The 20,552-nt window shown below is 42.6% G+C and overlaps 2 protein-coding genes across 2 annotated transcripts in view; both read left to right on the plus strand.

The window, feature by feature from the left end:
- Positions 1–5,930, plus strand: part of Ints6l (integrator complex subunit 6 like) — a 62,681-nt gene extending 56,751 nt beyond the window's left edge. Inside the window, exon 18 of the mRNA XM_087600730.1 lies at positions 5,853–5,930. The gene's annotated coding sequence lies outside the window, so the exon portion shown is untranslated. The remainder of the gene's footprint in view (positions 1–5,852) is intronic.
- A 2,467-nt stretch (positions 5,931–8,397) lies between these two features.
- Positions 8,398–10,767, plus strand: LOC147998376 (cancer/testis antigen family 45 member A8-like). Its single transcript, XM_087601037.1, has 3 exons — positions 8,398–8,744; positions 9,884–9,977; positions 10,514–10,767. Exons 1-3 carry the CDS (start codon positions 8,657–8,659, stop codon positions 10,593–10,595), a joined length of 264 nt encoding a protein of 87 aa, XP_087457163.1. The 5' UTR covers positions 8,398–8,656; the 3' UTR covers positions 10,596–10,767.
- The last annotated feature ends 9,785 nt before the right edge of the window (positions 10,768–20,552 follow it).

Below are 20,552 nucleotides of genomic sequence, written 5' to 3' on the forward strand. Positions count from 1 at the left end.
GGTTCTCATTAACTCGGGTGGGAATTTTCCTTGTATTCTCAAACTCAGCCAGGCTAGGGCCTGGTCCCAGCTACAGAGGGATGACCAATTTCCTTGTGTTTTGGAACTGAGCCTTCTTGGGCACTTTTTCCTGGGTCGTTGGAGTCAGCTATGTTGGACCTTAACTCTACCCAGGGGTAGCAAATTTCTTAGAAACAGTCAGGCTGGAACCTGACTTCAGCCACCCAGGGGTGGTGATTTTTCTTGACTTTTTGATGTTGGGAGATGCCTCAATTACCCATAAGGGGTGGCTTTGCTTGGATTCTTGACCTCAGTCATGTGGGATAGTCAGCTGCAGAGCTTCGTTCATGCCCTAGGGGGATGGTTTAGGAGAATACTTTTCCTGAACATTGGTGGTAAGTAGAGACACCAGGATGATTGGCTTGAGCCATAGGGTGGGACATTCTGCCTGGCTCTTTTCGTCTTGGGCACCTGAATCCAGTAATTTGGAGAACTTCCAACTGAACTACCTACTTCCCCCAATGTGAATTTTTGCCACTCAAGTGAGCAGGGCATAGATCACTCATTGTGTCTGAACCTGCATTTCTTTAATGACTAGCAACATTGAGAACCATAGTGTTTCTGACTTCCTGTACAAACTTGCAGTTCTGCATATATCCGGAATTCTGCTCAGTTCTTGTTGTCACTGTTGCTGCTGCTACAGCGACTGCTGGTGCTGCTGCTGCTGCCGCTATTATTGTTGTCATTTGGACACAGGGTCTCAGACCCTAGGCTGGCCTCAAATTTGCTTTCCAACTATAGCTAACTATGAACGCCACTCCTGCCTCAGCGTCCCAAGTGCTGGAGTTATGAGTATGTAGTACCATACCTGGACAATTCCACTTATTTTTTACACATATATGCACACATGTAAGTTGAGAATTTTAAATTTTCCTCTTTGTTTCCTTTCTATTTTTAAACTTCTTTTTTTTTTTAATTTCCGTTGGGTTTTTGCTGTGTAGACCAAACCAGCCTCAAACTGCATCCTTCTGCCATAGCCTCCCCAATGCTAGGGTTGCAAGAATGTCCCAGTAATAACACTTGGAAATGATGTCTTTTAGTCGAATGGATATTAAACTTCAATTAATCTTTGTGGCCAGTACATTTATTCTTCCAACAAATCTTTAGTTAAGATTGCCTGGTGGCACAAGACTATAATCCTATCTACTTGCAAGCTGAAAGTCTATGTTTGGGCTACCTAGCAGTGAGATTTGTATCAATCAATCAATCAATCAATCAATCAATCAATCAATCAGTAAATAAATAAATAATAAACAAATAAATAAAAGACCGAGTCTGGTTTGAATATGTGCAGGTCTTGTGGGTGCTGCTATAGTCTCTGTGAAGTCATATGTGTATCGGTCCTTTTGTTTCTGGAAGAAACTGTTTCCTGCCTCTTACAATTGTTCTGCCTCCTCTTCTACATAGACTACTGAGCCTTGAGGGGAGGGGTTGGCAAAGACATCCCATTTAGGGCTGAGTTCTCTAAAGTCTCTCACTCTCCGCATTGTCCAGCCGTGGGCCTCTGGGTTAATTCCCACTTAAGCAAGAAACAGCTTCTCCAACTTTTAAACTTCCGTTTCTTGTGCCACAACCTGAATAATCCCCGAGGTTCGGCACCTAGTAAGGGAACTGTGGGGAGGAGAGGAACTCAAGGAAGGGCAAGTAGAATGCAGTGTTACAAAGACTTAAAAGAAACTTTATTCTGCTGAGGGAGTATAGCAATAAATATCTCCTAATGTCATGCTGCTGTGCCCACAGAGCAGCCCTGAGCAGAAAAGGTTCTTGGTGTGGCTTATTCAGTGTACTTTCCAGAATGGTTTGCTGGTCTAGGTGCTGTACATGTCTTTCCATACTTGTTTCTAGATGCCTAGATCCTCTCCCAATGCTGAATTTGCCAATCTTTGCTGTGTGACCATGTGATTTCACTTATATTGGTTTTTAAATGTGTGAGCTATATGTGGAAGTATGTGCATGTGTATACACATGCATGTGGAGATCAGAGGATAACCTCAAGTGCCATCTTCAGGGCTGCTGTCCACCTCCTTTGAGATGGTCTCTCAATGGTCTGAAACTGACCAGTTAGGCTGGTTGGCCAACGAGCCCCATGTATACGTTCTGCATACCTCTGCCTCCCTATTGCTGCTGGGCTTACAGGTGAACAGCACTGCACACGGCATCTTTATGCAGGTTCTGAGATTCAAACGTAAATCCTAATGGTTTCAAGGTAAGCCCTTGACAGACAGCTATCTCCCCAGCCCTGCTTTGCTTTTAAAACTCCTGTGTGGAAATGTTTCTTCTAATGGGGTTGTTTGACTTAAAGTCTGGATAGAATAGTCTAGCATTTTACATTCGTATCATTATCAACTTGGCATCTTTCAGAATCAGTTAGAGTGGGATTTTGCATGAAAGTGTTATTATCTTTCTAGAAGGCATTAATGTTAATGAGCTTTGAAAACATGACTTCTGCTTCATAGAAAGAATATTCAATTTACTGAAGTCTCCATTTTCTCTAAATGATGGTCTGTACTTTCTATGTAATGCATTAGCACATCTGCCTGTATATCCTTAGGTATTCAAGGTTTGCACTCATGCTTTAATTGATATTTTGACGTTTATTTACTAATTATTTGTGCTTACTATACAGAAATATAGTGGCTTGTGACTCTTTGCCCTGGGTCCAGAAACGTGGCCATTGTCACTGAGTAACTACAATCGTTTTTGCACCATTTTAAATGCTCTCTCCATATAGAAATGTCACATGTGGTTAATGAATCTTGCACTTGTTCCTCTCCAGCTTTTGTGCTTTTGTGTTTCTCTGCCTCTGCTATAGCATTGGGAGACTTGGCATTTTGCTGGGTAGAGAGCGTGCATACCTGTCTTGTTTGTAAAATTGGGGAGGAAATGCGTGGTTTTGAAATGGAATTTGATGTTCCCATAGATTGGTTTGTTGTTAGTTTGAAGACACATTTTATTATTATTATTATTTGTTAAATGTTAAATTGGCCTCCATCATGACTGTGGGTGTCACCAAGGTCACTTCCCTCATGTATTTTTAAAAAATTGGGTGAGCTAACATTTGCTGTGTGTATTTTCAATTGTTATATCTTTTGGATGGATTGTTCTCTTTTATAAGATGCGGTGGCCTTCTTTATCTCTTTTTATAATTTTTATCTTGCGGTCAGCTTCTTTTTCAGGTATGAGTATACCTGCCCTTGCTTGCTCATAGATTCTGTTTGCATGGGAATGCAATATTTTACAGTTTCGTGTTTGCTGATTTTGTTTATCGTTGACCATGAAGTTCCTTGAGGCACGAAACAGTTGAATCTTACTTTGAATCCCTTCATCCAGTGTGCATATTGTAGTTGGAGAATTAAGACTGTTCATATTTAGGGGTTGGGGATTTAGCTCAGTGGTAGAGCGCTTGCCTAGGTAGCGCAAGGCCCTGGGTTCGGTCCCCAGCTCCGAAAAAAAAAATAAAGACTGTTCATATTTATGAGGTCTGTATAAATTTCTCCTCTGTTCAGCCGAAAGCTTTGTGGGTTTGCTGAGGTAAAAAGATTTGCCCCTTTCCAAATTCCTACTTAGCAATAGTTCTATTCTTCTATTTTTATTCATCAAGCTTTCATGCTGCTGTGTATCCTATCTCTGTGTTTAATATTCTATTAACTATCTTTTTTGTGATAGCTTAGTGGTGATGAAGGTTTAGGTCATCTTTATTATGAAAGGACTTTATTTCTCCTTTGACTTTTAAGGATAAAAAAGTGCTAGAATAGTAAACTTAGCTGTCACTTTCTGACTTCCCTCTCCCCATTTTCTTTCTTCTTTATTTGTTTCTTTCTTTTTTTCAGAAAGGGTCTCTATATATATCCTTGGGTGTTCTGAACCCACTATGTAGACTAGGCTGTCCTAGGATTCACTCTGCTTTTGCCTCCTAAGTAATGGGATTCAAGGCATGCCAGCTGGTTACTAACTTTCAAAAGTTGAAATATTGGCCAGAAATATATGTCAGGTCGTCCAAGCTTGATGACCTGAGTTCGATCCCTGAGACCCACCTGGTGGAGAGAAAAACAACTCCCATAAGGCCTTACAGTTATCAGTGCTTGAGCTCCTGGCTTTAAGCTTTCTTCACAGAAGTCTTCTGGTTCTCATGGGTGTGCCTTGTCATATGGCTGCCAGCATTTTTCTTTTGTTCTGGTCCCTCCACATTAGAACCTCAATGACATGATATGTGAAGGTGGTTTTCTGGTCTTGTCTAGTTGGGTTTCCAGATTCCTCTTCTACTTACATAACCACATCTTTTCCCCAAGATTTGGGAGATTTTCTGCTGTCTTTCACAAAATAGAGTTTATGTGCTTAGACCAACTTGGTTCCTTTTTTTTTAAGCCAAAAGTTCATAGAAGTGGTCTCTTTAAAAAAAAATCTACCTGTCATCTATCTGTCTGTCCGTCCATCTATCTATCATCTGTCTGTCTGTCTGTCTGTCTGTCTGTCTGTCTGTCTATGTGGATGTTTTACCTGTATGTACTGATGTGCATCAGGTGTGTGCCTTCACAGAGGTCAGGAGAGGGCGTTGGATTCCCTGACACTGAATTTATGGATAGCTGTGGACCACCACCTATATGCTGGCAATCAAATAAGGGTCCTCTGAAAGAGCAAGAAGTTTGCTAGATAGCTGAACCATCTCTCTAGCCAGGATTGGTTTCTTGATCATGTCCCAATGTTCCCTGAACGCTGATGTCATGATAACTATGGTTTTTATTTGATTTATTTTGTGTGAGTGCAATGATTCCTCAATTGTGTATTTAATTCCTGGTCCAGATGCTTTCTGTTAAATGGTTTCTTTCCTTTTTTTTTTTACCCTGCCCCCTTTTTTTGTTTTTGTTTTTGTTTTTGTATTGTTAAATGTTTCTTAACCTTTGCATTTCCAAGATATGTGACTAGTTCTTCCCTCTCTATAGGAATCTATCTCATTGGCAAATTTTTCACCTACTTTATGAATCCTTTTTTCTTTCATTCTTCCATTTCTTGTGACCCTCTTTGAATTTGGAGATTATTTAACACACTGAAGTTCTGATTTTTTTTGCACAGGAAACATTTAAATATTTTCAGTTTATTTATCAAGGAGACAAAAGCTTTTTTTGTTTTGTTTTATATGTACTGGTTTTTGCCTGCAGGTATGTCTGTGTGAGGGTGTCAGATCTTGGAGTTAAGACAGTTGTGAGCCACCATGTAGTTGCTGGGAATTGAACTCAGGATCTCTGGAAGGACAGTCAGTGTTCTTTACCACTGAGCCATCTCTCTAGCCCCAAATCATAAGCTTTTGGAGGGGTCACCATACCCTTGCTTTTTCACATTTTGGGGTTTATGTGTTTTGCTGACTTTTCTCAGTGCAGAACCACACAGATGAAACTTTTTTCTTTTAGTTTTTTTCTCCATCTTTATTAAATTGGGTATTTCTTATTTACATTTCAATTGTTATTTAGATGAAACTTGCAAACTGCAGTCTTACCTTAGAAACTCTGCTTTATTTCTTTTATATGGGGGAATATTTTGCTTGCATATAATTTTGTATACCATGTGTATGCCCGCCCGTTGCTGGCAGTTGCCAGATAAAGAATTAGCTCCTCAGTTGTGAGGCACTAGATGGATGCTGGGAACCAACCGTAAGTCCTATGGAGGAGCAGCCAATGCTCTTGACCATTTAACCATCTTTCCAGCCCAGATGCTTTGCTCTTTCTTTCCTTTTGCAATGTTGCATGTTTGGATTTTGTCATTAATGACATAAAGGTGTTAATGTTTTCTACACATAGATGATGGCTGAAGGAGGCGAAGAGCTTTCTATGTGCTCTCAGAAGGAAGAGGATCATGCTGGAGAAGAAACAGGTCTTCCTTTATCCAAAATGAGGCGCATTATGATGATGGAGCCAGTGAAGAAAGGAGAGGGAGAACCTCATCTTAAGGCCTCAGTCGTTGTTAAGGGAGAAGGTAATTTGGTCCCCTGTGGCTAGACAGATCCTGGTATGTTTGCAAATGGAAGGCAGCATATGTAGAATGATGAAAATGATGTCGTGCCCTACATGAAGCATGGCAGGTCTAAAGCAGCTTCCTGCACTTGGATGGGATAAGCTCTGACAGAGGGCAGAAGTGCTGTCTCCCCTGACCTATGCTCAGCATCTGGTTGTGTGTCTTCTTTCCTGTCCCAACCTCTCCTTCATGTTGTACTTCATAGGGTCTCTTGTGTCCCTCATACCTGAAACTGTCGGGGACAGCATCAACAATTTGAGATGGCATCATTCTTTCATTGCTGAGAATTTTTTTCATTTGTTTGTGTTGTTGTTGTTGCTGTTGTTGTTGTTGTTGTTGTTGTTGTTGCTGTTGTTGTTGTTGTTCCGTCTGTCAAGATAGTGTTGTCCTGGAACTCACTCTGTAGATCAGGCTGGCTTCAAATTCAGAGAGCCACCTGCCACTGTCTCCCAAGTGCTAGGATTAAAGGTGCATGCCACCACCAGCGGGCTAGCTGAGCGTGCTTTGTACGCTCTGTACGGGCTGGCTTCTTCATTTGTGGCCATTTACCGTGGTTTCCATGATCTGCTTTGTATTTCTGCTCCTTATGGTGAATCTTTGCCATTGTTTCTCTCCCTTTTCTTTTGCTCAGTTGCTTAACCATGCAATGCTTTCTGATTCAGACCATTTGCATGTGGCATTACAGTCTACTCGGGCCTGATCGATTACCACAAAGCACCCAAATATCTCCTCTGTTCTGTGTCTTTCCCATTGCTGTCTACTTCTCCTATTATTTTATTTATGTACTTGTCTTTGTGTGGGGGGGTGGATGTGGAGGCCAGAAGAGGAGATTACACCACCTGGAATTGAAGTTACCGGCAGTTGGGAACCAACCTGGATGCGGAGAACTGAACTCAGGTCCTCTGGAAGAGCGACAGGCATTTTTAAATTTTAAGCCATCTCTCCATTGCCAAAGATTAGCTTTGTTTGTGGTTTTATTGGGACAGGGTCTCATTGTGTCTCACTATGACACAACAGAACTTGTTATGTTGACCAAGATGGTCTTGAACTCATAGGGATAACCTCTGTCTGCCTCCTGAGTGCTGAGAAGAAAGGTATGGGTAGCAACAGGCCTGACCATCATGTCTATGTCTGCAGCTTGGATGAAGACAGTGACAGGAAAAGGAGCCCATGCCACACCCATGCTGAAAGCCCATCCTCTGTGTTGAGTGTGTGGCCTACACGAGCCTGTACATGTCATCCCACCACTTGTCCCTCTCCTAGGTTACAACAGTTTCCTTCTCACAACCTCTACCTCTCCTGGTGGCCTCAGACTCATATCCCTGAGTCCCTTCCTCTGCATCTGCACAGGTTGCCTTTGTTTTTTCCCCTAGGCTCTGCTCAGAGGACCGTTCTTAAAGGCCCCACGAGCATCCCAGTGGCCCTATGGGTTCCCTCTGTTTCTCCTTTATACATCCAAGCTAATTTCATTAACGCAAGAACAACTGTGAACTCCAGATAGCTGAGTGCAGGACCACCCTGATGTCCCCAAGGCACTGAGTTCTGTTAGGGCAAGGGAAGATCTTGTCTGTCTACTTTTCTACCTGTCACCACATCCCGGCTGGTGTCTGACGCAATGGAAGATGAGTCAGTGACATAGGAACTTCAGGGAAAATAATTCACATAGAAGAGAAAGAAGAGTGACATCATTCGCAGATTGGGATTTGGGATGAAGTAGCAATATTTTTTTAAAGATTTATTATTTTAGTTATGTGTATTTGTGGGTGTGTGTGTGTGTGTTTGTCCTGGGGGCCAAAGGACTCACGCCCTCTGAATGCTGGTATGTTGCATAATCACTCTTTGCCTTCTTTGTTGCCACAGTATCTCACTTGAACCCAGAACTTGCTAATTCAGCTAGTCTAGCCAGTGGGCTTGATACAGAGATCTGCATTTGCCTCCCTCCCATTGAGATTATAGGCAGGCCAATTGAGCTGCTCAGTGTGGGTGCTGGGGATTGAACTTGCAAAAGCAGTATGTACACTTAACTGCTGAGCCATTGCTCCAACCTGTAAAAATAACCTATGTGCCCACTCCATGTGACGTTTCCATTCTCTTAAGTACATCGAGGTGAGACAAAACCATGCACACCAGGGATCTGCCCATGTTTGCTTCTCCATTGTCCTGTCCAACTCGTCTGTGTGAACTTTCATGGATCCAGAAGGCACACTGTGTCCTGTGGTCAATTTGTCATGGGTGAGATTTCTCTCTGGTATGCTCTCTGCCTCAGAAATCATCTTAGACCCCAAGGAGAGTGGAATGCTCTTGCCAGGCAACAGAGCTCACTCATTTCACAGTTCACCGTTTTCTCTTTGCTCTCCAGGTTCTATTGTTGGCCAAAAGGCCCAGGAGGGGATGATGGAAGGTAGTCAGAACGACTAAAGGCTCCCCAAAATGGGCTCTGAGAAAGAGTGCTCCATCTGACAGACGTACTTATCTTATCAATGCAGGGTTACTTCCTGAAGGTGGGGATGCCACATTTACAGGAGGAATTGTTAGCACTGACACCCCTGCAGGTGCCCCCAATGTTGCAGCCCTGACTGCAGGTGAAGGCATGTCCAGTGGGTACACAGTAAGCCATGCAGCATTTAATGCTGATATAAAACGTCAGCTAATGAAGGAAATTCGAAGATTTGGACGAAGTAAGTACTGGGACAATGGCTACTAAACAAAGGGACGTATCTACATTTTCTATTAATTTTTTTATTTTGATCATATTCTTTCTCCTCCCAGATCCTTCCCACTTTCTTACCCATCCAACTAAATGCTCTGTATCTCTCCCCATCTCTCTCAAAAATAATAAACAAAAACACAAACAAAGGCAAGCATGCTCATATTCACAGACACACCAAAACACAGACACAGACAGACAGACAGGTGCGCACGCGCGCACACACACGCGCGCGCACACACACACACACACACACACACACACACACACACACACACATACCATACCCAAACCAACCAACAACCAAACTAACAAAATATATGGTCTATTTTAGGTTGGCCAAATTCTCCTGGGCATGGGGCCTGCTCTGGAGTGTGATTGATATACTTTCTGACACTCAATTGGAGAAAACTGATTCTCCTTTTGCTAGAAGGCTCTAATTGCAAATAATTTCTTTGCTAAGGGTGGAACTTAGTGTCTCCTTATCCCTCTCCAGACTAGGATGTTGTCTGGTTTGAATATGTACAATATCTTATGCAGGAGTTTACATGTGTATTAGTTCTGCTGTGTCTGGAAGACCCTTATCTTGGAGTTATCCACCATTTTTGGCTGTTACAATCTTTCTGTCTCCTCTTCTGCATAGATCCCTGCCTGAACCTTAAGGGGAGGGCTTTGATGAAGACATCACAGACAGACTGAGAGCTGCTGAGTCTGTTACTCTGCACATTGTCCTCTTGTAGTCCTCTCGGTTAGTTCCTGTCTGCTGCAAGGAGAGATTTCTCTGAAGCTTCTCTAGTGGTATGATTAGAATAACCTGAAACCGCCTCCTGAGAGAAAGCCTTTGCCACAAGCAAGGTTTTCTATATAATTTAGCACAGTCACTTTTTACTCGGACTAAAACCTCTCAGCAGACCCCATCTTTCATCTGCAATGTTACCTGGTTATTGCTCATAAGAATCACATTAGTATCTGCATAGGCATTTAGAACACACGCCCACCCATTAACATCCTTGACCAGAAAAGCATATTCCCGGGGAATACACCGATCTGCCCACATCCACTTCTATTTCACCTCTAAGAAAGACTCAAGCATTCTTATACTCTCTTCAGAATACGGAAGGCTTTTCGAGATCCTGGAAGAAGTGCAAGGACCTCTGGAAGTCAGGATACAGTTTGTTGAGTTCTCCATCAAGGAGGCGGCAAGGTGGGTGCACAGGGGGACTGCATGCCTCCAAGCTGTGGGGTCACTGCAGTGAGGGGTGGGGCGGCACTTGCCTTGAGTCTCTCAATCCCTGGCCCTCACCTTATAGTGAAGGCTGGGGACATAGACACTTAGGTTGATGTCACCTGTGTTTGACACTTCCTTCCGGGCCCACTCAGTGCTCCTTTGTCACTGTAATATTGAGGTGGACACTGTCCCTTAGCAAACACACTTCATATTGGTGTACCAGGCACACACCTAGTGGCGTACCTGGGATGCAGTTACCGTGGTGACCCCTTGCTTTGCATCACGCAGAACATGGCATGTAGGTGGGAGACATGGTTCACAGGTTAAGAGCACTGGCTGCTCTTCCAGAGGACCATGGTTCAGTTCATAGCACCTGCATGGCAGCTCACAGTAGCCTGTAACTGGAGTTCCAGAGGATATGACACCTTAACACATACATACGAACAAAACACCAATACACATAAAAATAAAAAGGAGCCATTTTAAAAATTACATGTATTTTTTATTTTCAGATTTAAAAGACATCACCTAATTCAATGCCTTGAGAAGAAACGGAAAGAATTCTTGTCTGAAGGCTTTTGCTACCACAAATAGTACACTGTTTGATATGTAATCCTGCTGTGACTTGGGCCATCAAGATGCAACAAATAGTTTGTGTTTCAGAATGTAGTAGGAAGATGCTGAAACCCATCATTTGTTAGCTAAGATATACCTTTAAGAAAAATGTTTTTAAACCCCTCTAGTAAAAGACAGGCTTTCGCCTTTTATATTTTGTGTGGAAGCCCAACTTCTTGCTGGTTTGTTCTTTTTTTTTTTTTGATTTATATTTCAAATGTTATTCCCTTTCCTGTTTTCCTGTCCATAAGCCCCCTCCCCTTTTATAAGGGTGTTCCTCTCCCCATCTACTCCCCTTACTGCCACCTCCACCTCTGCAACAATCCTCTGCACTGGGGGTCCAACTTTGGCAGGACCCAGGGCTTCCCCTTCCACTGGTGCCCCAACAAGGCTATTCTCTGCTACATATGCAGTTGAAGCCCTGGGTCAGTCCATGTAGAGTCTTTGGGTAGTGGTTTAGTCCCTGGATGCTCTGGTTGGTTGGCATTGTTGTACATATGGGGTCTCGAGCCCCTTCAAGCTCTTCCAGTCCTTTCTCTGATTCCTCCAATGGGGGTCCCGTTCCCAGTTCAGTGGTTTGCTGCTAGCATTCACCTCTATATTTGATATGTTCTGGATGTGTGTCTCAGGAGAGATCTATATCTGGTCCCTTTCAGCATGCACTTCTTTGCTTCATCCATTTTATCTAGTTTGGTGGCTGTATATTTATGAACCACATGTGGGGCAGGCTCTGAATGGCCGTTCCTTCAGTCTCTGCTCCAAACTTTGCCTCCATATCCCCTCCTATGAATATTTGTTCATTTCTTTCTCTCCCATGTGCTGTTATTGTCTCATAAGGTAAACATCATGAGAACCTGTATTCTGCAGCAGGCCACCAGTGTCATCTCTCATATTTAGAGCCATCTTCTTTCTCAATTATTTCCTGTTCTTATTGCCCAGAGATATTCCCTCAATAGGTCATGGTGATGGCTTAATGGGATGTTTTTACCTTCTTTATTGAACATGTGGACTGAGCCATTGCATGTCTTGTGTGAATCCGGCTGCTTTAAATGTCATCATCTCTAATCACAAAGCTTCACAACTTTCACACAGTCCTCCTTAGCTCTTTCTGTAGTCACTTTGAAAAATTTTTTCATCACTCCTTAATTTATAGTAATACATTTGTGCCTATGATTAAGATAGATTAATTGGGTCATTTAAAATGTTCAGATGACATTTGCAATTTCTAGCTCAGTGCAGACTCTTTTTTTTTTTAAGATAAAAAAAAAATCACACTATGTTGCCCAGGCTAGACTTGAAATGTTTTTTATCACTGAGGCTGGTCTCAGGTGAATAATTCTCCTGTTTAAGTCCTCCAAAGTTCTGCAGTTCCAGTCATACTGTACCACAGATGACTTTATTGACGTCTTTTTCATTTCCTTGGTGAAAATACTTGTTGAAGTAATAACCTATTATAGCTCTGTAAAATTGACAACTGCTACATATGGAAGCCAGATGTGATGTCATCTGCTTGTAATTCTAGCATTTGGGAGAATGAGACAGGGGGATTGTCTCGAGTTTGAGGCCATTCTACATATAAGTAAGAAGCAGGCCACATAGTGAGAACCTGTCTCAAATAAACAAAACAGAACAAGAATAAAAAAGAGCTGCCCCACCCTGTTTGCTGAGGCACAAAGTGGATCATTTATTTAATAAACCATTACACAAACTGGATACTAGGAATAAACTTCCACCTTCCAGGTTCTTTCAACACTGCCCCGAAAGGGAAAACTGAAACTGAAGTGTCAGAAGGTAAGTCAATGTTTACACTGAGCTGCCCAGGTCAGGATTCTGACAAGATTTTGACAGCTGGCAGCAGGAGTTCACCACTGTGCTTCCATGTTTAGACCTCATGGGAAGTGGTGCGACCAGTAGCTTGATGGTTAATATTACATTTCTAAGACCACCAATGGTTTCCTCCTAATACAGTGGATGGGAATTAAAGTTCATCCGAAGCCGAAGATATGACTTAATGATTAAGAGCACTTGCCCCTCTTCCCAAGGACCCTATTCAGTTCCAGTACCCATGTCAGGCAGCTCACAACCACCTGAAAGTCCAATTCCATGGGATTTCCCTCCCTTCTTCTGGCCTTCATGAGTACCCACATGCATGTCACACACAACACACACACACACACACACACACACACACACACACACACACACTAAAAATATAAATGTTGGCAAAAAAGAAATTCATGGGCTGGAGAGATGGCTCAGAGGTTAAGAGCACTGGCTGCTCTTCCAGAGGTCCTGAGTTCAATTCCCAGCAACCACATGGTGGCTCACAACCATCTGTAATAGGATCTGATGCCCTCTTCTGGAGTGTCTGAAGACAGTGACAGTGTATTCATATATGTAAAATAAATCTTTAAAAAAAACAAAAAAGAAATTCATATTGAAAGGACAGCACAACCCCATTTGTCTCCGTCTAAGGACCCTGTTTGTCTCCATTGAAGGACCAGGCCTGATTTTGAAAAAAGGGCCCAAGACACCAGCTCCAGGAACAAACCATAAGTCCCAGGAGCTAGGCTATAAGACACCAGCTCTGGGAACAGACTATAAAATCCAGAACAAGATCATAAAACCCCCTCCCAATGAACAGCCTGGGGATAACCACAAAAATGGGGAAATATCGTATCCCAGAATGGGCCATCTGTGCTGGGCAGCCCTATCGCATCCTATGGTTCATTGTTCATGACATAGGAATGCAGACCACTGACCATGTGTGACCCCCCCCCCAGCACCCATACAATGAAATTTTGGATTACCTAATCCTTGTAGAGAGTTTCCCAATTCTCTATAAGAAGGCCTGAGCCCTTTTGTCTGGGGTTGCCATTTTGGAGAATGGTTGACCCCTGCATGCTGGATGTGGCTGAAGAATAAACACTCTTTGTTTTTACATACTATCTGGGTCTGGGGTCTTCCTTTAGCAATTTTTGGACTCTTATATCAAGAATTAATGTCGGGGTTGGGGATTTAGCTCAGTGGTAGAGCACTTGCCTAGCAAGCACAAGGCCCTGGGTTCGGTCCCCAGCTCTGAAAAAAAGAAAAAAGAAAAGAAAAAAATGGGGTTGGGGATTTAGCTCAGTGGTAGAGCGCTTGCCTAGCGAGCGCAAGGCCCTGGGTTCGGTCCCCAGCTCCGGAAAAAAAAGAAAAAAAAAAGAATTAATGTCAATTCAAGTGTAAAGTTTCATTGGCCCTGTTAGGCTTCCTATGTGTATAGATATTTGGTCATTTTAAGATTTCTGACAGGGTTGAAGACTGATTATTGTCTCATAGCCTATCAGGCTTTTTAACTTTGAAAATACATATTTCATTGGATAGTTATCAGATAGTATACAAGCCAGCCAGGATATAACATAGATTTTAAGCCTTTCTTAAGCTTGAATGGATAACTAAATGTTCTGTTTAATTGATAAAATGTTGGACTGGGTATAAGATATATTTTATGCTTTTAATTACAAAATGATAATAATTGCGCCCAGCTTATATTTGAGAGAAAAGATTTTTTAATTAGACAAAAAGGGTGAAATGTGGGATGATGTCACAGGTGAAGCAGGTACAGGATAGAAGGAGGCCTGTCATTGGATGAGAAGGAAGGATGGGCGGGAGAAAAGTTTGAAGGAAGAGGAGGAGACTGGAACGGAAAAAGGAGAGACAGGAGAGACAGAAAGGGTACCGTGGCAGAGAGAAAATGGAAGCTGACGTTAATATTCCACTCTGTGTATTTACAGGTTGTTATCAATGTTCTTAAGGGATGGATGTATACTGGGCTTTGTATGTTTAGGTGGGCAATTATATCTTATCAATTGGGTCAAAGGTTATTGTGTTGTGTGTTCTTTCATGTGCAGATTTAAGTGTAATGGAGTGTGGGGCAGCTGGTCTGGGCTGCCGCGGAATTGGGATGTGTGTTTCTGGCATGGAAACCTGCCTTGGGAACTAGATGGGTAGAGAGATTGCTGCCAGGCTCAGAGAGAGGCTTTCAGCAGTGTGATATGGGATGGAGCAAAGCGGGTGAGAGGCTTTGCTGACTGAGAATTAATATATCTAGCAGATATCTTGGGACACTGCAGTGTAGACCTAGCAGGGATAAAGGACAGCATTTTTATTTTTTATATTTTTACAACAACAGTAAAGAGCCACCTTTCCTTTGACAGAAGTAGGCCAAAATATGCAACCTTCTACTTAGAAGCTGACTAAGCACTCTGGGACATGGTACCATCTGTACAGTTCACAGTTTGCTTCTGCCTCTGACATATTGAAGATTTGGCAGTGACTGCCAGCATTAATCTTAGTGAATAAAAGACATTCTCTGTGTGCCTATACGTCAGTTACCTCCCTCTGTTGTTATGTGTACATGCACGAGGAGGTGTGAGGTTGGTCCTAAGGACACGGCAGGGTCTGATGTGAAAAGGCAAAGAGACTAGCAGCACAAGATTTAAGCAATGAGACCTGTCTGATGACAGAGGAAGGCAAAAGCAGCTTCTCCACATGTTATAGTCATTTTCTTCAGAAATACAACAAAAATGGTATAAAGAGTGATGTGTGAATCGAGATTAAGGGCAACCAGTGGGCCAAGGCCCCTTTGGCAAACCTCTCTATCTCCAAAATATTTTCATTAAGATTCATAACCATATCAAAATTATAGTTATGAAGAAGCAATGAAAATAATGTTATGGTTTGGGGGTCACCACAGCACGAGGAATTGTACTACAGGGCTGCAGTATGGGGAAGGTTGAGAACCGCTGATTAAATGGCATTGACTCACTTATTCATGGATATTGAAAAGTCTCAGAACAGGCTATCTGTAAAATGGAGATCATAGGGGTTGGGGATTTAGCTCAGTGGTAGAGCACTTGCCTAGTAAGCACAAGGCCCTGGGTTCGGTCCCCAGCTCTGAAAAAAAAAATGGAGATCATAGAATCCAGGGAGCGTGACTCATCCTAAGTCTGAGGGTTTGAGAATCATGGAAGCTGACTTGTTACCTCTTAGGCCAGTATCAAGAGAAATAGAGTCTGACTAGAACAAGCCTGGACTGTAGTGCTCAGAAAACCTGAAGTTCTGACTGCAGGGGGCAGGTGAAGAAGGTTGTCCTCGCTCCAGAAGACAAGGAGTTCACCTTTCTGCTTCTGCTTCTCCTCCTCCTCCTCCTCCTCTTCTCCTTCTTTTCTTTCTCCTCCTCCTTCCCTCCCCCTTCCCTTCCTCTCCCTCCCCTGTCTCTGTCTCTGTCTTTGTCTGTCTCTCTGTCTCTCTCTCTGTCTGTCTCTCTCTCTCTCTCTGTGTGTGTGTGTGTGTGTGTGTCAAAACACTTGACCATTAAAATGTTCACTTTCATATAATGTAGGATTCATTTTATGTAGGATTGATCTCGCGCATTTTATCTTGCACATATCTTGCCAGTACATCAGATTACTTTCTACATCTTCCTCAGTTAGAACCATGTCATTAGCATGACAGAATGGTGTCCTGTGTGGTGTAGGATCAAGGCCTATTAAGACTCATTTAGGATACAATCATGGAGAATTTATATGACTATTAAGTAGCAAGTGATAGTCCTTTCTAGGTGACACCAAATCATTCTTCATGGTAATTGCTGAGGAGAAACGAGCATTCTCCCCATCAGTGCACTGTGTTAGATACAGGGTCATCTCGGTCACCAAAACAACAAAAGTCCAAGTAGGAAAAACCATGAGTTTCTGGACAAATAGCCAAGGTAAAGAAATATCTATGTCCTCCACATCCTTGCTAGTGCCAAACCAGAAGAGATTGGGGTGAAAACTGAACCATTTATTTTTGAAGAGCACAAAGGACATGGCTTACTGTATAAGAGTTAGAAAATTTAATCAAAGACCGAAGAAGAAGGAAAAGTAAATGAGCCTAAAAGCAGAAGAATGTAACTTGGTGACCGACATTTTTAAGAGCTCAACCAAAGGGAAGTAAACTTTACAGCATCATGTTTATTTCTGGTACAGTTCCACAGTGTATTCTACGATCCCGCCACCTTTGTGTTACTCCAGATCTACGGTGTTAGGGAGATGATTTTTTTAATCCTTCATAAATCTAAAACTGCTGGTTTGGTGGGGGGGGCTAAAGTGAGAGCTCAGTAATAGAGTTAGGAGAACATTTGCGACTCCAATTTATTACAAATTACATTTGAGAATATAATGTATAGTGTTCAAAATTTCCCCAAAAGTAACATTTATACTCAAATGTACTGTATACTTGATTGTTCCTGGGAGATATTGTTACATATGAAAACAAAGTCACTCAAAATACATAAGAAGGCTATATCTATTCAAAGTTTTGGCTATAAATACCCTCCTTCTATTGTGTTACACCAGCAATTCTCATCACACGTATTTGTCCCAGAGCCCTCTTTTACATGATTGACTAAGAATAAAATCCATGCAAGCTTTGTGTCTATTTTGTACTGCAAAATGACAACTCCATACGACCCATGAAAAGTCTATTTATAGATTTATTTGCTTTAAATTTATCTTGTACATATGTGAGTGTTGGCCTACATGTTGTTTCCGTGTACCATGTGCATGCAGTGCCTTCAGAGGCCAGAAGAGGGCATCAGATACACTGGGCTCTACAGAAGGTTATGAGCAACTGTGTGGATCAGAGAGTGAACCCGTGCTGTCTGCAAAAGCAGCCAGCTCTTCATTGCTGAAACACTGCTCCAGCCCCCAAGACTGTATTTAAAAATAACCCAAAATAACTGAAAATAATTGTAACCACGCTGGCAGGAGTGGGGATAACTGTGCCCCTCCTTTTTAGCTATCATATTATTGAAGCCATGAGCTCCAAAGACTTAGCGAAAGCTGAGGAAGTAAAAACAATGCCTAGTCAGTGTCACACATTGGAGAATTCTGAGCTGCAGGGTGGGCGATATTCCCGCTTCTCTGATCCTTAGGTGTCAGTTGCCTACAAATACATGGTGATGGTAACTGAAAGGGGCTATAGGGATTCTGACGTGTTTCAGAAGAGCGCTCCCATTGTTGAGCTTTATAATTTGGACAGCTGAATTTCCACGGTTCAACATTAGTTTGCTTGGTGCTCTGGGCCCCGATTTGTAAAGGTACAAGTAAAATGCCTGCCATTTTAGAACCTCGGCTGATCTGTTGGTTGAATTAGTGTAGTTGCGTGACAAGAAAGTTCAGATTTTGTTTGACAAAGGGTTTGCTTTGCTTTTCCTTTTACAACTGTGTGGAGCTTTACACATTTTTACAGCTTTATTTCTTTTGTATTGTGTGTGTGGGTGTTTTGCCAGTGTCTGTGTACCACATATGCGTGCAGTGCTTGTGGAAGACAAGAGAGTGTGGAATCCACGGCCACAGCCGTCAGTGTCCTTAGATGCAGAGCCATCCCTCCAGCTCCTGAGTTTTCATTTCTGAGGCACAGTTCATTTGGCATAAAGTATTTCAGTTATGCCTTTTGTGAGGCTAGCACAGACTTTCCTCTGCTGTATGTCTAAGAGATATAATTTACTTTTGTTTCTTCGGACCATATGCTGTTTGTGTACAGTGCACTGTGGCCATGCGTCTAAGCCTCAGTCATCCCTTTCTACTCTTCCTCACTCCCTTCTTCACCATGTCTGTCTTTTCCCTTTCTTTTTAATGTCAGGCCCTACTCAGCCATCATGACTGCCAAAAAAACTTCTCTCACCAAGACTGACGCTTGCAATTTCATACAATATCCGTTTAACAAAGCATCAGTCGTGGATTTCCTCATAGGGCCTATGACCTCCCTAGCCATAGGACTTTGATCAGTTCGATGAGGCCAGCCATGCATTCATTCCCATGGAGCAGGCTCAGACCCAGTCAGAAGCAGCTGGTCACTTGCAGAGCAATGCCAGCCACAGTTGTATCATTAGGCGTGTCTTCCCAGGAAATTCAGTCCTTAAGCGTGGAGAGTCCACAGCTGGGCGTGACCACTGATGACATTTAGCGTCCCAAAGCCTGCACAGAGTTGAGTTTAATCTTTATTTCCATGTTTGGGAAGTAAAAGCCATTTGTACTTTCTTTTAAAAAAATAGCTGAGGGCTGTTGAGATGGCTTAGAGGGAAAGACATTTGCCATCCAGCCTGGGACCTCCCTAGTGGAAAGAGGGAGCCAAATGCCCTCTGATCTCCATCTGGATGCAAACATGTATTTAGGGGAAGGGGAATGGCCCACAATGAAGGCCGAGAGTCAATGTGAATGAGTCAGTTTTCTCCTTCCATCGTGTGGGCTCTATGAGTCAAACTCAGGTTGCATCAGCCTTCATGACAAGCATACTAACTTCCCTACCCATTGAGCCATCTCTCTGGTCCCAGAGTCACGTTGTAGGAGCAGCTGATAGGAGATAAATGATATATATTGTCTGAGGCCCAAATTGTCTTAGCTCTTACTAAAGGGACAATATCTTGCATTTAAAGGTTGGTTAAGTAGGCTCAGAAAATTTACAATCTGCTTATAATAGGGAAACAAAATGTAAATTTTAACCATAAAAAATTAAGGTACTGGCTTGTATGCAGATACTTTTGAGTGATGTCTAGGTTTTGCACCCTATGAAATGGACCTACATTTTTATGTGCTACACAAGCACAAGGACCACGCTTGGGATCCCCAGAACCCACTGAAAAAAATGGGCAGGCATGACAAGTACCCAGGAGGCAGAGAAAGGACAAGTTGGCTACCTGGCCTAGCTGGAATTGGTGAGCTTCAGAGTCAGCAAGAGAGCCTGCCTCAGGAAATACAGTGAGAAATTATTAAGACAGATGATATCAGCTTTGAACCTATACACACATACATGCATAAATGTACACATAGTCATACACACAAGAAGGTCAAAACCACAATACCAATAGGATGATGTTCCTACAGGGAAGTTCCTAAAGATGTGTTTGTGTGTGTGTGTGTGTGTGTGTGTGTGTGTGTGTGTGTGTGTGTTGTGCGTGTGAGCTCATTAAAGGTCACAAAAATGTACTTTAGCTTTTAGAGGCCAGCAAAGCATTTCCTTCCAACCTCAGTGGCATGTAAACACTTAGGCTCAGTCATAATGTCTCTCCTCGGCAAGCATGCAGCTGCTCTCTTGGATCAAGGATGGTTATGCTGATTAAGCAGGAAGTAGCAAATCATCTAGATGCACTGGCAACACATTAATAGGATAGAATTTGGGTATTAATACATACACACACACACACACAGACACACACATACATGCACACATACACACACATACACACACATACACACACATACATGCACACATACACACACATACACACACATACATGCACACATACACACACATACACATACACACACATACACACATACACACATACACACACATACACACACAGACACACACACATACACACACAGACACACACACATACACACACATACACACACATACACACACATACACATACACACACATGCACACACACGCACACATACAAACACACATACACACAGATACACACACATACACACATAGACACACACATACACATACACATACACACAGACACACAGACACACATACACACACGTACACACACGAACAGACACACACACACACACACACGTACACAAGTAAATCAAGAGTCTTTCAATCTGGGTCAAACATTCTGGGAAACTAACACTATTGAAAAGGGAATGGTGAGTAAGTGTTCTTTCTGCTACTGAAAAGGACAGAAGAGTAGGCGTTCTATGCCTGGGGGTCAATTGTTTTCACTGCTGTGGGCTTTTATGACTTATTTGCCAAGTATCAAAAAGCCATTCCTTTGCCTAGAAGAGAACACCATTGTGCCAATATGTACCTGTGCGCTCATGAGGTGCTCCTTATAACCAGGTGCTGAGGATATATGAGTTGGGCCTGAGCTGCAGGGGGACTATG

Source organism: Rattus norvegicus, chromosome X, assembly GCF_021556685.1.
Source record: "Rattus norvegicus strain SHRSP/BbbUtx chromosome X, alternate assembly SHRSP_T2T, whole genome shotgun sequence".
Taxonomy (NCBI): domain Eukaryota; kingdom Metazoa; phylum Chordata; class Mammalia; order Rodentia; family Muridae; genus Rattus; species Rattus norvegicus.